This window comes from Apostichopus japonicus, chromosome 9 (genome assembly GCF_037975245.1).
Source record: "Apostichopus japonicus isolate 1M-3 chromosome 9, ASM3797524v1, whole genome shotgun sequence".
Taxonomy (NCBI): Eukaryota; Metazoa; Echinodermata; class Holothuroidea; order Aspidochirotida; family Stichopodidae; genus Apostichopus; species Apostichopus japonicus.
This window is the reverse complement of record NC_092569.1, coordinates 518,309-531,459: the sequence shown is the minus strand read 5'-3', so window position 1 is coordinate 531,459 and position 13,151 is coordinate 518,309. Positions and strand designations below refer to the sequence as shown.

At 36.4% G+C, this 13,151-nt stretch overlaps 1 protein-coding gene across 15 annotated transcripts in view; it reads right to left on the bottom strand.

Annotated features, from left to right (window-relative positions):
• LOC139973076 (uncharacterized) overlaps positions 1-13,151 on the bottom strand; it is a 293,321-nt gene that overhangs the window by 63,681 nt on the left and 216,489 nt on the right. For all 15 annotated transcript variants that reach the window (XM_071979459.1, XM_071979458.1, XM_071979453.1 and 12 more), the window contains 6 exons: positions 6,092-6,424; positions 4,395-4,557; positions 3,515-3,681; positions 2,935-3,264; positions 1,779-1,929; positions 1,178-1,335 (listed from right to left, as the gene is read on the bottom strand). In XM_071979459.1, the coding sequence (XP_071835560.1) occupies positions 1,178-1,335; positions 1,779-1,929; positions 2,935-3,264; positions 3,515-3,681; positions 4,395-4,557; positions 6,092-6,424 (1,302 nt within the window). The remainder of the gene's footprint in view (positions 1-1,177; positions 1,336-1,778; positions 1,930-2,934; positions 3,265-3,514; positions 3,682-4,394; positions 4,558-6,091; positions 6,425-13,151) is intronic.

Genomic DNA, 13,151 nt, shown 5'->3' with positions numbered 1-13,151 from the left:
ATGCAGATCAACATGACTAATCATACGTTTACATGTGATTAATACAAATGTTATTAATACAAATATGAACAAGTGTCTGAGTGATAAAATGCTGAGAACCACACAGAATCAATAATTATGTGGAATATTGTTACAAAAACACAACTTAGCTACTTAAAATATGCAATTAGTCTTTAATATTCGGATAATGTTAAGATAATTGTCTACTGTAACGTAAGATCTATACTTAAACAGATCACTCTAAGTGGGAAAATAGATACTTGAAAGGAAATTAGACAAAATTTCAGCAAAGTGCAATCAAACTCTAATGTTACTTCTTCCGATGTGTGTCATGTAGAGATAAGAAACTGTGCACAAATTAATAACTCTTTTGTACATCCATTTGAACAATGGTTATTGGAAGTCAGCCATAAAGACATTATACCTCTTCTCATAAGTCTAACACCAATAAATAAATATATATACTGTACTTTTTTAACAACTAGTTCACAATAAACCAGGAACATTGTTAAAATTCAACACACTTTACGAAAAATGTTAAAGGAAGGGAAAGACATTTATTATCAAAACAGCCTTGAAATCTCATTCATGAACAGTGTATTGATTGAACTTCTCTAAGTTTGGAATAATAATAGTTTCAAAATCAAATGTTTGACGTGACGAAACTAGCACTGGGTGAACAGATCTCATAGGAAAATTAGCCTCTAGCAAAGAAGGGATTGATAGTGTGTGAATCTACGCAGGGAGTTGTTCTCAATCTTAAATACAACACCTTAAGCTATTCCTCTTTGCATCCTGTTTTGGTTATTCTACCCCAATGTCAGCTGGGAGTCCGTCAATATTTATACATCTCTGTAAGATACTTCCTGTTATTTTCCTTATTTTTTCAAGGGAGAGGCTTGGGAGGGTGGGAAAATTGAGTAGTATATAGCAAGCAGTGTGGAAGCAATAAATTAATATATTATAATATTTGTTACTCCATTTGTAAACAGGCTAAATGCAGTTATAGGTGAGGCGAACAAGAAGGCTTCTTAGTGTGAAATGTTACAAAGCCGACAAACTACCACTTAAAGCTGGGAATAAATAATTTCTATCCCTAACAATGTCACAGTTCTACCTCTAACTAATCGGTTACTTTAACTGTAAGACAATTGAAACCCCTAGAGTATGTACCCACCTTCAAGTTGTCGAGACTCAACCGGTCACGGCCAGAATCTTGGTTGGCCAGTCTGCCCTCACAGCTAGCCAGGAGACTAGACGATTGATTCACATTCTCTTGGAAGGTTGAGAGACGATCGTTGAGTCCCTCAAGGGTTTCAACATTCCTTGCTACATCTGTTATCAAAATAAGAGGAGAAAATTATTCAAAAAATAAATTACCAATTACAATAAAATGTTTAAAAATGTGGTGACATTTTGAACCTAGACTTGAAACTGAGCAAATGTAAAATTAAAAGTTGTTAGGAAAATCATTTGCCAATACAATGTTAATGCAGAGACAGATTCAACTACTTGGAAATAATATCAAATTTGACGTTTTTATGATCAGCGATATAAAGGTTCATCAGGTATGATGCAAAATATGAACAGTTCATAAAAATTATAATTTTCATACAATGATCTGTTTATGTAATATTTACTGTTCTGGTTCGCTACTGAAAGGTTCAAGTGGTCTATTGATGTTACAGGAACACAGAAACAGGCTATAAAATTACACCATCAACGTATCACTGAAAGCAAAGGCTTTCTTTGATACGATGAAAGCAACCGAGTCGTACCTGCATTCAATTTGTCCCATCTTGTGTTGATGTCTTTAACCTGGTCTCGGATGAAGGGGTGATCGACATCTGTGCATCTGACTAACCTCTCGCTGTTATCGTTAAGGGCTCTATGGTTGTCCTTGTGTCTGTTGATGTCATCTTGCAATTGCTGTAAACGAATTTAAATAAGACAATTCACAAGATCTGATCGACATATCAAATATTTGTTTCATTTTACATTACAAATAAATGTTAGAATGGTTATCAATTTAGTCAATGTTGTAAACAAGTCATGACTTGAATCACCAAGTTTCAGAAGTAAAGTGACTCCATTAAAACCCCTGTAGAATTAATACCGTGACCTGAGACAGGAAGATCACAGGCAGTGACTGGACTCAAACACAACTTGTAGCAACTCTTAGTTTAGTAGACTCAATGAGGATAGATTCGATGATATCAGAAAAATGCAATAAACAAGGAGAAACCTCACTATAACCCAAAAAATGATACTAAAATAAATGCTTCAAACTTGAGGAAAAGTACTTCCTGTATGAATACATAATGAATGTTATTTATAGTTTGCTGTCTCACTGTGAAAACATTCTGCAACGGAAGGGCAATCCCACGTAATAAAAAAAAACACTTCCGTTATTGGTCATTACAGGAAACACTTCAGCCTGGTTATAGGAATAACCTTTATTCACTGTATGCATCATGCTATAGTTGAACAGAAGGCTAGCCCTAAAAGAATGTGTAGTGTGATATAGCCCTGACCTTTAATGATTGCAATCTGATTTCCTGTGAGGACACATAATATCAACTAACTACAATAATAATTGGCCTTGAAAGTATTTTATTTTATTAGTATCTTATTTTACAAACCCCAGCCTACATATATGCAGGTAGGGAAAGCCACATGACAATTCAATTAATGGTTTCAACATATTTGGAATTGTCTTTCCAAATGCTAAAATTGTGGTTTGTTCCTATTGTTTACGTTCCATTTCATCTCATCATTTCATTTCATCATTGCATCTTTGTTATTATCCTAAGGAACATTGTCAATAAGTACCCCTCTATGGTTCCATATATCCCAATGGTAAATTATGCCACAATGTTATCTTACGTCCCTCCACTGACTAGCCTTTCTAAGACACACAGTAGTATGACTCACCCTGAGTATGTCATACTGTCGCTTCACCACATTTGGTTTCATGAGGACTGGTCCTAGTGAGTTGATCCTGTCTTCTACACTCCTCAGCCAGGGTAGGAATTGATTACATTCGTCAGTATATTCTTTGGCTTTCTCGCTGCAGTCTACGAGTCTGTCTTTTCTCTCTGCTACTCTCCTCTCCAGGTCAGTCCATCTGGACTTCATGTCGTCTCTCTTTTGTTCCAGAGCTCTTCGTTCCGGACCAGACTCGGATTCCTGGACCAGCGAGTCCATCTTGTCGGCTAATCGTTGGTATGTGTAAACCTGTTTCACAATCTCCTTCGGTAATTCCTGAAATAAATAAAAACATCTCAACGTTATCATGAGTGACTCTTGTCTAACCCTTTCCTTGCTTGATCATTGTCTTTTTCATTATTAAGATGTTAATTTGAGTACACTGCGGTCAAACAATTTTAATCAAAAACATTGAACTTTCTACACCACACTACACGGTATGATAAACATAAAATACTCCAGATTAATAAAAAAACCCTGTTCTGCCCCAGGCTACCATTCATACAACCTCAATGTTGACCCTCACCTCATGTTCAATGACCTGTCTGCGGAGCACATCTGGCCTGGCAGAGATAGGTTTCGGTGAGGACACTTCCTTGTCTTTGCTGTCCAACCATCGGGCCATGTTATCAAGGGCATCTTCAAAGTCTTGAGACTGAACCAGTGCAGCTTGGAGTTTGCCTAACCTCTCATCTGTAAGATTAACCATAAACCCACAAATGATGATATCCTACCAATACTGGAATGAGTTGATACAACAATAATTATATAAATACCCATAAACCCACAAATGATGATACCCTACCAATACTGGAATGAGTTGATACAACAATAATTATATAAATACAGCAGAAGAAAGTAAGCTAATAAATAACTATATCGTTAATTTTTTACAAAAGTTTCCTGTTGCCATGCAAAAAATAATTAATTTTTATCTATAATATTACAATTTTTTTTAAGTATATGATGATCAATCAATTCAATTTTTTCTTTCTTGAATTTTTATACATACAAGGTTGATGTGGACACAAAATTAGTGTGGTGTGAAAGTGGATGTCTCTGGAATAGTTCTTTGACAGTATAGATTATACTGTGGTACATATGGAATTCTGTACATGCATGGCATTGGCATTAATATCAGCTGTCTAAAGAGAATGGCATGTTGCAGAAGATAGTAGCTTCAATAAATAAATCACACTGTAAACATAAGGGGGAGTTCTTAGATCTGTACACCCATGTTTGTTCACATTACATTGTGCAGGTACCAGTTGTGCGATTGGATGCCTTTACCTAATTGTGTGAATAGTGTTTACAATACTTTATTTTCCAGGTGAACTGTACAAGTGTACATACTGTCCATGAATAAAGAGTGTTGCAATAAAGGTAATAGTAAAATGGGAGCATACCCAATTTTCTGCACCAATCGTCATATGGGCTCTGAACACTTTCCAACTTCAGTTCAACCTCGGACACGGCGGTCAACTCTGGGTTCAGCTTGACCAACTGCTGGTGATGGTCAGCCATCGATGCAAGTTGTTGTTTCTTTCTATCTGCCTCTTTCTGCAGTGCCTGTAATCATTGTGAGAAAAAAATAGCATGATAAGCTGACCAGGTTGCTAAGGTTTAAATTGCACTTAATGAACATAGCCACATGAAATAATGGTGGCTACTGAGCAGCAAGGTAACAGTGGAATGTGGAAGTTGCTCATCTGTGTTGACATTTAGGTAATTTTACAATATTCCTAAAAGTTATCAAAGTACATTGCTGAAGGTTCTGACCCTTCAAGTACTCTCAGACTTGGAGGAGTGTTAAAGTAAGAAGAGTGTGAAAGAAGCCACTTTCAGTGCTCTAAGGGTGGAAGCAAAATATATTTTGGAGGCTTGACATAAGTGACCAACATTTGACTTTCTAGCATATTTTGGGATAGTACCACTGACCTTCAACTACACTGGTCAATCCTACTGTATGTCACATGGTTAATGCTGGTCTAAAAGCCTATTCTTATTGCTATACAATATATGATTCAATTCATCTTTGGTAAGAGCACACATATTTGCCATACTACTCAGTATAACAGTGATATTATCAAGACAACAGTTTTATCAAGAAAATGTGAACTTCTGCTGGTAGAAAGGAATATGTACACTCCCTCACTGTTTTTGTTAACATTGATCAAACAACACAGAGAAGTTCTCAGCAGTGTAAACAGATGGTTGAAATTTGACACTTCAATGAAAGATTCATTTTTCAGTTAGTATAGAGCAAATACATAAAGTATACAAAGTCCATTACTGGGAAGGAATGAATGTGTTATGACTGATTTGTAAAATGTCAAGGTCTCTATGCACAATTAAAGTCATAATACAAACTATGTAGACAACAAGAGGGACACCAACATGTGAACCCCAAGAGGAAATTATTATTCTCATGTTCCTTTTTTCCAAGGCAATGAACTATTCCAAAGAATTAGATCTGTCAGTGAACATACCATATTATTTACTACATAACAGACATGTAGTGAGTCCCTACGTTTGCTCCTATTCCAGCATTGTTGCCTGTACTTGTTCTAGTGGCTGTGTACTTGTAGTAGTCTGGGGATACATTTAGTACTCATGCTTGCCCTTAGAGCCTTGTACTCACATTAAAACAGAGGGGAATTCTACTCATACTGCTGTATCCATACTAACAGTCTGCCACATGGTATTGCATTTTGTTTTATTGCTTTCAGTGAAGTTAGTCTATAGGCTCTCCTCCGATGAGCATCAATTAATGTTGGCTTCCAGATGACAAGGGTAATGGTGGTTACTGTTTAAGCTTCAATTCTGACAGAGTTTTCAAACCTTACACATGATCAGAATATTTACACCCTCTTAGTTTTGCTCATCCATATCTTCTCACCCATCTCACCCATGTGAACTTTGAGACACTTAAATTGTTTGACAGCTGTATATTACGAGTGACTTGAACTTTTGGCGATGCAACCTGAACTTTCATGTTTGCATTTAGCTTCCTGTTGAAGAGGAGCTTGTTTTCATAGTCTCCTGCAGTGATTGAGGAAAAAAAGAAAAGTTGATAACATTGTTGCTAGAATCATGATTTTACCTTGGTATGTTCTCGTTGTTGCTTGACCAGTTCTGGGTTCTGGCTGATAGCTGGGAGAGATGAGATGCGGTTGCTAAAGTCAATCAACCAATCGTTGAGATCCTGTTTGGTTTCATGGAATGGTTCGCTCTCTTTCAGGACATTGTCCAACTGTCCCTCTCTGTCGTCCAGCTGTCTCTTGAGATCCTCCCATTGTTCCTGGATCTCATTGATCTGGTGTTGGATGGGGGATCTTGATCGAGTGTTTGAGTCCTGTTTGTCTAGGATAGCTCTGGCAGCGTCTTGCAGGTTGTCCAGCTGTCCTTTGTGACTATCAAACTCATCTTGCAAAACCTATAAAGAAAATCAACAATTTTAATGGTAACATATTTTATCAAAACAGGTCTATTCTTACATATTTTCATGCATTTTTGCAATCCATATGAAGATAGGACAAATAAGTAGAAACTTGTCTAGATTGTGGAAAAACAAACCTGAAAACTGAGCCGTAAACATTTTGGCAAGAATGGCAAACCAGTGACCTAATATAAACCAGTGATAAGAAATCCTTGAGAGAGCTTGACCAGTTGAGCTATCAAGCTCCGAGTTGCCCCTCCCCCCCCCCCCCCCCAGCCTTCAATGACACTCCCTCTCTTCTTCTCCCTACTTATGGTTCTACTGCAAACGGTGCAGTTATTCAGAAACTTCATAATGACTTTGTTCATTAACAGGTATGTTCCATTCAAGGGTACCTATCATGAAGTATTCAATAAAATGCCAGTGAAAAGTGCAAATTTATGTCAAGTTTGTACATCTTTTGATTATAATAAATTAATTTAATTTGGTTATATAACCTGCAAAGGATTTTCACAAAATATGGAAAACAGGTTGTTGAATTTTGCCTGGTAACAGCCACAGACTACATTACATGAGGGACATGTAGAACTTCAGTAATGTTCTCCAATTAGCTGTTTGCATATTATTAGTACGGTTCATATGGAAACTTTCTGGGTGACAGAATTAAATCAAACAGAGAATTAAACGTTCATTTAACTGCTAATTCGTGAAAATAACTACAGTAAGATTTCTTTGTTTGATCAAATGCAACCCAAATTATTACTTGGATGGTTTGATGTAGGGTCAGTAAACAATTGAACAACTGAAAAAGGAACTTGAAGCATTGTACAACTCTTACAGTTTTTCAGTATATCAATACTTGGAATCTACAGTTGAAAATGTTTACGCACATTCTGAAGGTTTACAGCTTCAATGTTTACGTAAAACATATCTGTTATCAGATATGCAAATGTTACTCAATCAAAATATATAAGAATTTCTGTAACACTTCCCCCCCCCCCACCCCACCCTCTATATTAACCCAAGGTTGCCAACAGAGCCTCCATTCACAAACCCAACCCCCGCCCTCTTCTGTTTAAGTTACGTCTACAGTACAACCCATCAAACAGAATATAGAAATTTGTCACATGAGCTATGGTTCCCACGCAGTACCCCTTCCTGTGGTATTCAAAGTGGTGTTACAGGTAACAAACACTACCATAAAAGCAGCTTCAATTCAATGTACATATATAGGTACAGTGTGTGCATTGTTGATATACAGAACCAATTAAGATAAAAACATAATACATTCAAGACAAAAACAACCTTTCTAACCTTTGAAATTTACTTAAAGAAGTACACACCTTGACATCAAACAGAGAATATACTTTGCGTGACAATTCCTCCATCATTTTGTTCATATTACAAGTTTGTATGGCTATGGAAGTTTATTTATTTACAATGCTAACTTTGATATCTTAGGTCTACAATGTGTGGGAGAGAGGAATGCACACTTGAATGTTCAATCCCTGCTATAAAACATAACTTCAACCATTCCTATCTTGAATTCTTTAGATTTGCAATCTGCTATACGAAGGCATAAGAATTGTTAACTCAAAGTAGTTTTGGCAAAGAGTAATCATCACTTTATGAATGATGCAGTTTACAAACTTTACAAGCAGATGAAAGGAAAACAAGAATTGAAAAAAAAATCATATTAAATCTCCTTGTTGGCACTTTAAAATGATAGATTCACGTTGATGGCCGACTGGCTGTTGCCCATTTTGGCAAAAAAAATAATTGAAAGCAGGACAAGCTACAGAGGGGATCAGTGTGGTGAGGCAGGGGCAGACAGGCTAAAAGCACATGCCTCCTTCCCTCTTCAACCTCCTTCTCCTCCCCAAACATTTCCTCCCGTTCCCGACATGAGCACCCTAGCAGAAAGTAGCAAGTTGTAATAAACTGGGAACATGTACAGTAGTAGCCAGATAACTTTGCCACAGAAATTGCCAAAAATTGTATTACATGTTTTGTAATACAGTTAATCTTAGTTCACATAGACCAGACATAAACACAACAGTATAGAGGAAGTTACAGATACAAGACTATAGGTCAATTGCCTCAGGGTGACCTTCCGACATTTCCCTTTATACAGTAGTAAGTTCACATACATGATACATGTACATGACATCATTGCTTGACTCAGATATAGACAGCTCACTGACTGAATAGCACTTCTAGAGATTAGAGTTCTGTGGTGTGTGTTCTGATTCAGTGTTCTTTGATTTTGTAGCTAGGAAAATGATCTCTTCTCGCCCAGAAAGGCACCATCAGCTAGCGTACAACAGTACAACTACTGTAGATTATCAAAGGCACTCAACTTATAGACATCAACTGAGTGTATTTGTAACATAAGCATCTATATTAAATTGTGTTCTACTTCCAACCATATTCACTTCCAACGTTGTTTCATAATGAAAACAGCAAAGGATTACTTCTCAGCCAAACGGTGCTATCAGGTAAAAAATAATAATAATAACAAGATACTAATCACTTGATGACAATAACAGCTTCTATTCTAATCCTGTGGGTGTGTCAGCTTTGAAAGGGTCAAAGGTGAGGTGTTAAACTTTATGGAAGTATTGAAATTTCTGGAGGGGAGGATGTTAGTATCTGTTTGTAACATTAATGCAAATAATATTGTAAACTTTGTGGTCGAGTGAAGCTTCCTGTGGTAGACAAAGGTATGATACATAACATGATCTATGAACACTTCAACTGTTATGTAGTAAATGCTACTGAATGTTGAGTGTTGGGAAAGGGACCATATTTATCACTGTTGAAATGTTGTCCAGATCAATTATTGTCAGGTTTTGTGAAGCAGGGGGTGGGGAGGAAGGGGATGAGTGGGAAGGGTAAGAGTGGGAGAAATAAGGATAAAGGAGGGGCATATTGTAAAAGGAAGGTGCAGAAAGGATGAATCTAGTTCTGTTAAATGGTGTATTTGGTATATGTGTAGTGACAAGCTTTGGACAGAACTATATGGCTCCCTTTTACAAAATCCTTGCAAATATCAAGCTTGGTAACTGGTGTACAAATACAAATACAGTCAAGTTTACTGCTCTTAGACTTAACAACAAAAACAATTACCAAGAAGATGTTACGGAGCGACTTAGAATTCATTAAAATTTGTTGGATCAATCTTCCTTTGGAACTAAATTACCAAATCCTGTAATTGTTCATCCTAGTTTTTACTCAAAGACAAGTCAGATCATTTTTTAACGTTTCATTTTGAAAATCATTATGGGAAAGTCCTATTAGCACTCACTATTTACAGGCAGTTGAAATGAGTGAACTATACAATTGATTTTTTAATATCAGTTTACTGCTGTCTCATGCTTGACAGTGTCCCCCACACAGATAGTTCCTGTTTCGGTTTGGATGCCTACTGCGGTCTGCTTACCTGACTGAAATGTTGATGCTTTTCATATTGGTTACTATGGTAACAGGTGTAACAAAACACAATACAAACCTAGTCAATGACTTCTTTCAAGGTGAGTCATTCTCAGTATGATAGTAATCTTCAAAATATGCCAATATATTACAAATTATGTTTTTATATACAGACAGGGGGGTGGGGTGGCTATGTGGGTTGACCAATAAAACTGACAGTTAATTGTTCTTGTTATGTGCAGAAGAGAGCCAGAGAAGGAAAAGTTTACATAGAGAAAGCATTGTCCATGACTAGAAACTATAATACTAACTATGTACAGTATCACTTACATACATAGGACATAAAGTACATAAACCACCAGAGCAATATGAAATATCTATCAAGATTCTTCTTTTCTTTTGCTTATTTTTGTATTTGTTTGTGGAAGGACACTTTGGCTCATGAGGGAAGTAAGCGTAAGAAATGTGTTGATTATCCTTATGTCAGTTAATGTAAAAATAAAAGTACAGAGCTTGATCTAACTGTTTTTCAACTGTGCGTCTAGTTTATTTATGTAAGTCACTGTAGTAAATTAGTAGTTCTTGCTTGGTTCAAACCATCTCCTGTGAGCTGTTTATATTTTTACAACAGACATTGAGCTGTACCCATACCGTATGACATTTCACTGTCATTCCAGTGTGAGGCACAATATACAATATACTGTTCTGTACATACCCCGAGCAAGCTTTTCATGTTCCAGAAACAAGAGACACCCTACTGTTAAATCTTTGTGTTTTACATGATCTTTGTTTTCATTTGCATTATAAACTCTGAATATTCATATAACTGACAAGTCATAAATTTGTCAGAGTTAAGTGTTGCCATTTTATAAAGTCCAAAACCGTGCTAAAAGAAATTACTTGAAGTTTGTGGGTAATTGCAAATACTATGATGTTACGCGACGAGACAACAAGCTGCTTTTAACTTGGGAAATGAATAATCAAGTATTTCCTTTCAATTGCTTTGGGAAATGGATGTCATACTTCAATCATTTTTTTTTTTTGACTAATTGTCAATTACCGAACTGGTAAATATTATCTGAGCTGCTGAGTATTGAAAGTGCTGTAAGTAACACTGTAGTTGTTTAATGATCCCCTTACTTGGATTCCTTTTTGCATTTAATTAATATCTCTGGGTAAAAATAGTTTCATGATTCTACAGTATCATCAAAACCCTCACATTTTAATGGTTTGAATAGTTTTGACAGATGATACTTACCTGTCTCTACTAAAATTGTGCACTCTAATCTACCTAGCCCATTTAACCTAGATGATACATTTTATCACTGCAGCCCACTTATGAAGTTCAGTGTCAATATCCAATGTACTTTCTCCCCATGCCAGACCATTCTGAAGGTTTACAGCTTCCATTCCAATGTTATTTTCATCCTACTGGAATCTGTTATTTAAGTCTTATTACAAGTTATGTCCCACTGTCAAGACGGTTTGACTCAAATCACCACAATTTCAAAAAGGAAATGACTATCATGAATATTAATGAACCTGATACACTGAATCGGCTGAGAAGAGCCATAATTCTGTGATAGACTCAACCTAGATTCAAACTAAAAGTGACTTGTTGCACAGGTCTTGTGTCTTGCTTGATAAAAGTCGCACACAAAACATCATTATAGCTTTACGACTTCCAACAAACACTTTAGCAGGAAAATTGGCGGGAACAAAAATGGAGGGTAGAATTGTATTTCATTGTGATATTTACACACAAGTTTGACTCTTTGCATGCAATGCATTTTTATGGCTTTTGTACATAGTATTCAATCAATGACTCTTCAGTTTACGACACATCACAACAGACTAGACAAACAACTCATACAATGGAAGCACCTACAGTATATCCCAGCATACTATACAGTGCACTGTTGTGTCATATGAATATATAGTTTCATGTATTCAAACCCACAGTACATTTAGCTTCTCACAAGTAACAACCCTGAGTTTTATTTTAATTAGAGCTCCATTTATTATCAGCTCTCTTGAGAGATAGAAAGAGATACAAATCAATTCAAGGTGATTGTTTCTTGTATTTGATCTGATCAGAAATTGACTCATATTCCTGACCATGAAATTTCTTTTCATTTAAGTCTGTATGTAAAAATAATCATTGGAAGGATATTTGTATCTATTTCTTTATTGTCTGATCATAATTCACACACAAAATTCTCCATGTATTCATAATCTAATGATTGGTTCATCACAGATCAGGTTAAATGCTAACAAATTTGTTTTTGTTTTACAGACTTCCCTGTACTATTAAAGTTGCATTTATGCACAACCCACCAGTTCCCACACCCCACCAGTCCCACAACCCACCAGCTCCACCAGTCCCAACAACCCACCAATCCCACAACCCACTAGATTCCACAACCCACTAGACCATTATGCCCACCAAAGATTATATTACCAATGCAATAAACAAGTTAAGACACTTTATCAGTTTCTACATTTTATTGGAAATTTCTGGTCCAGTCAAACCAAACACTGGCACAGACTACCTACCCTGCAGGGTACCTTGGTACTATTGCTATCTAGACACTGTAACTATTGTATAGATATAATATAGCTGTCGGTACTGTCCTACAGTATACTTTAGTAGATACCATCTGATGACCAAACACAGAAAGCATTATATATCACCAGACACACCAGGCATATCAACCTGCCTGAGCTGCACTTATAATTCTGCACCTCTTAGTCATAAGAGTATACCATGTAGGTGTTATTACTGTCCCTTGAAAACTAGTTTTAAAAACAATATACATCAATTCAGAAAAAGTCAGAGGGAGAGAAATAGGACACACTCCCTTTTGTTTTTTCTGGTCAATGATTTAAAACATATGAGGACCTACACAGATCAGAATGTCAGGGAAATACTACACCACCCTTCACTCTATGATGATCACCCCCTACACTGTAGTCTGCAGGTTGACTGTACGACCTTTGACATTGTATCTTTATTATGTTACAAATCAAGAATGTTGGGCAAATATGGATTGGTAAATATTTACATATCATACTGATAATGATCAAATCTTGAAAACATATACCAAAGGGAAAATGAAAGTAAAATATGCAGTGAGGTGGAAGAAAAAAAACCCCACTTGAAATGAGGTCAAAATAACTGATCAAAACTGAAGAACTGAGCTGGAACTTTGAAAGCAGGTCCAGAAAACCGTTTTCTTTCATGAGGTAGGATTCATGTATGCAGAAATTCTAAGCACAACTACATGTGTGT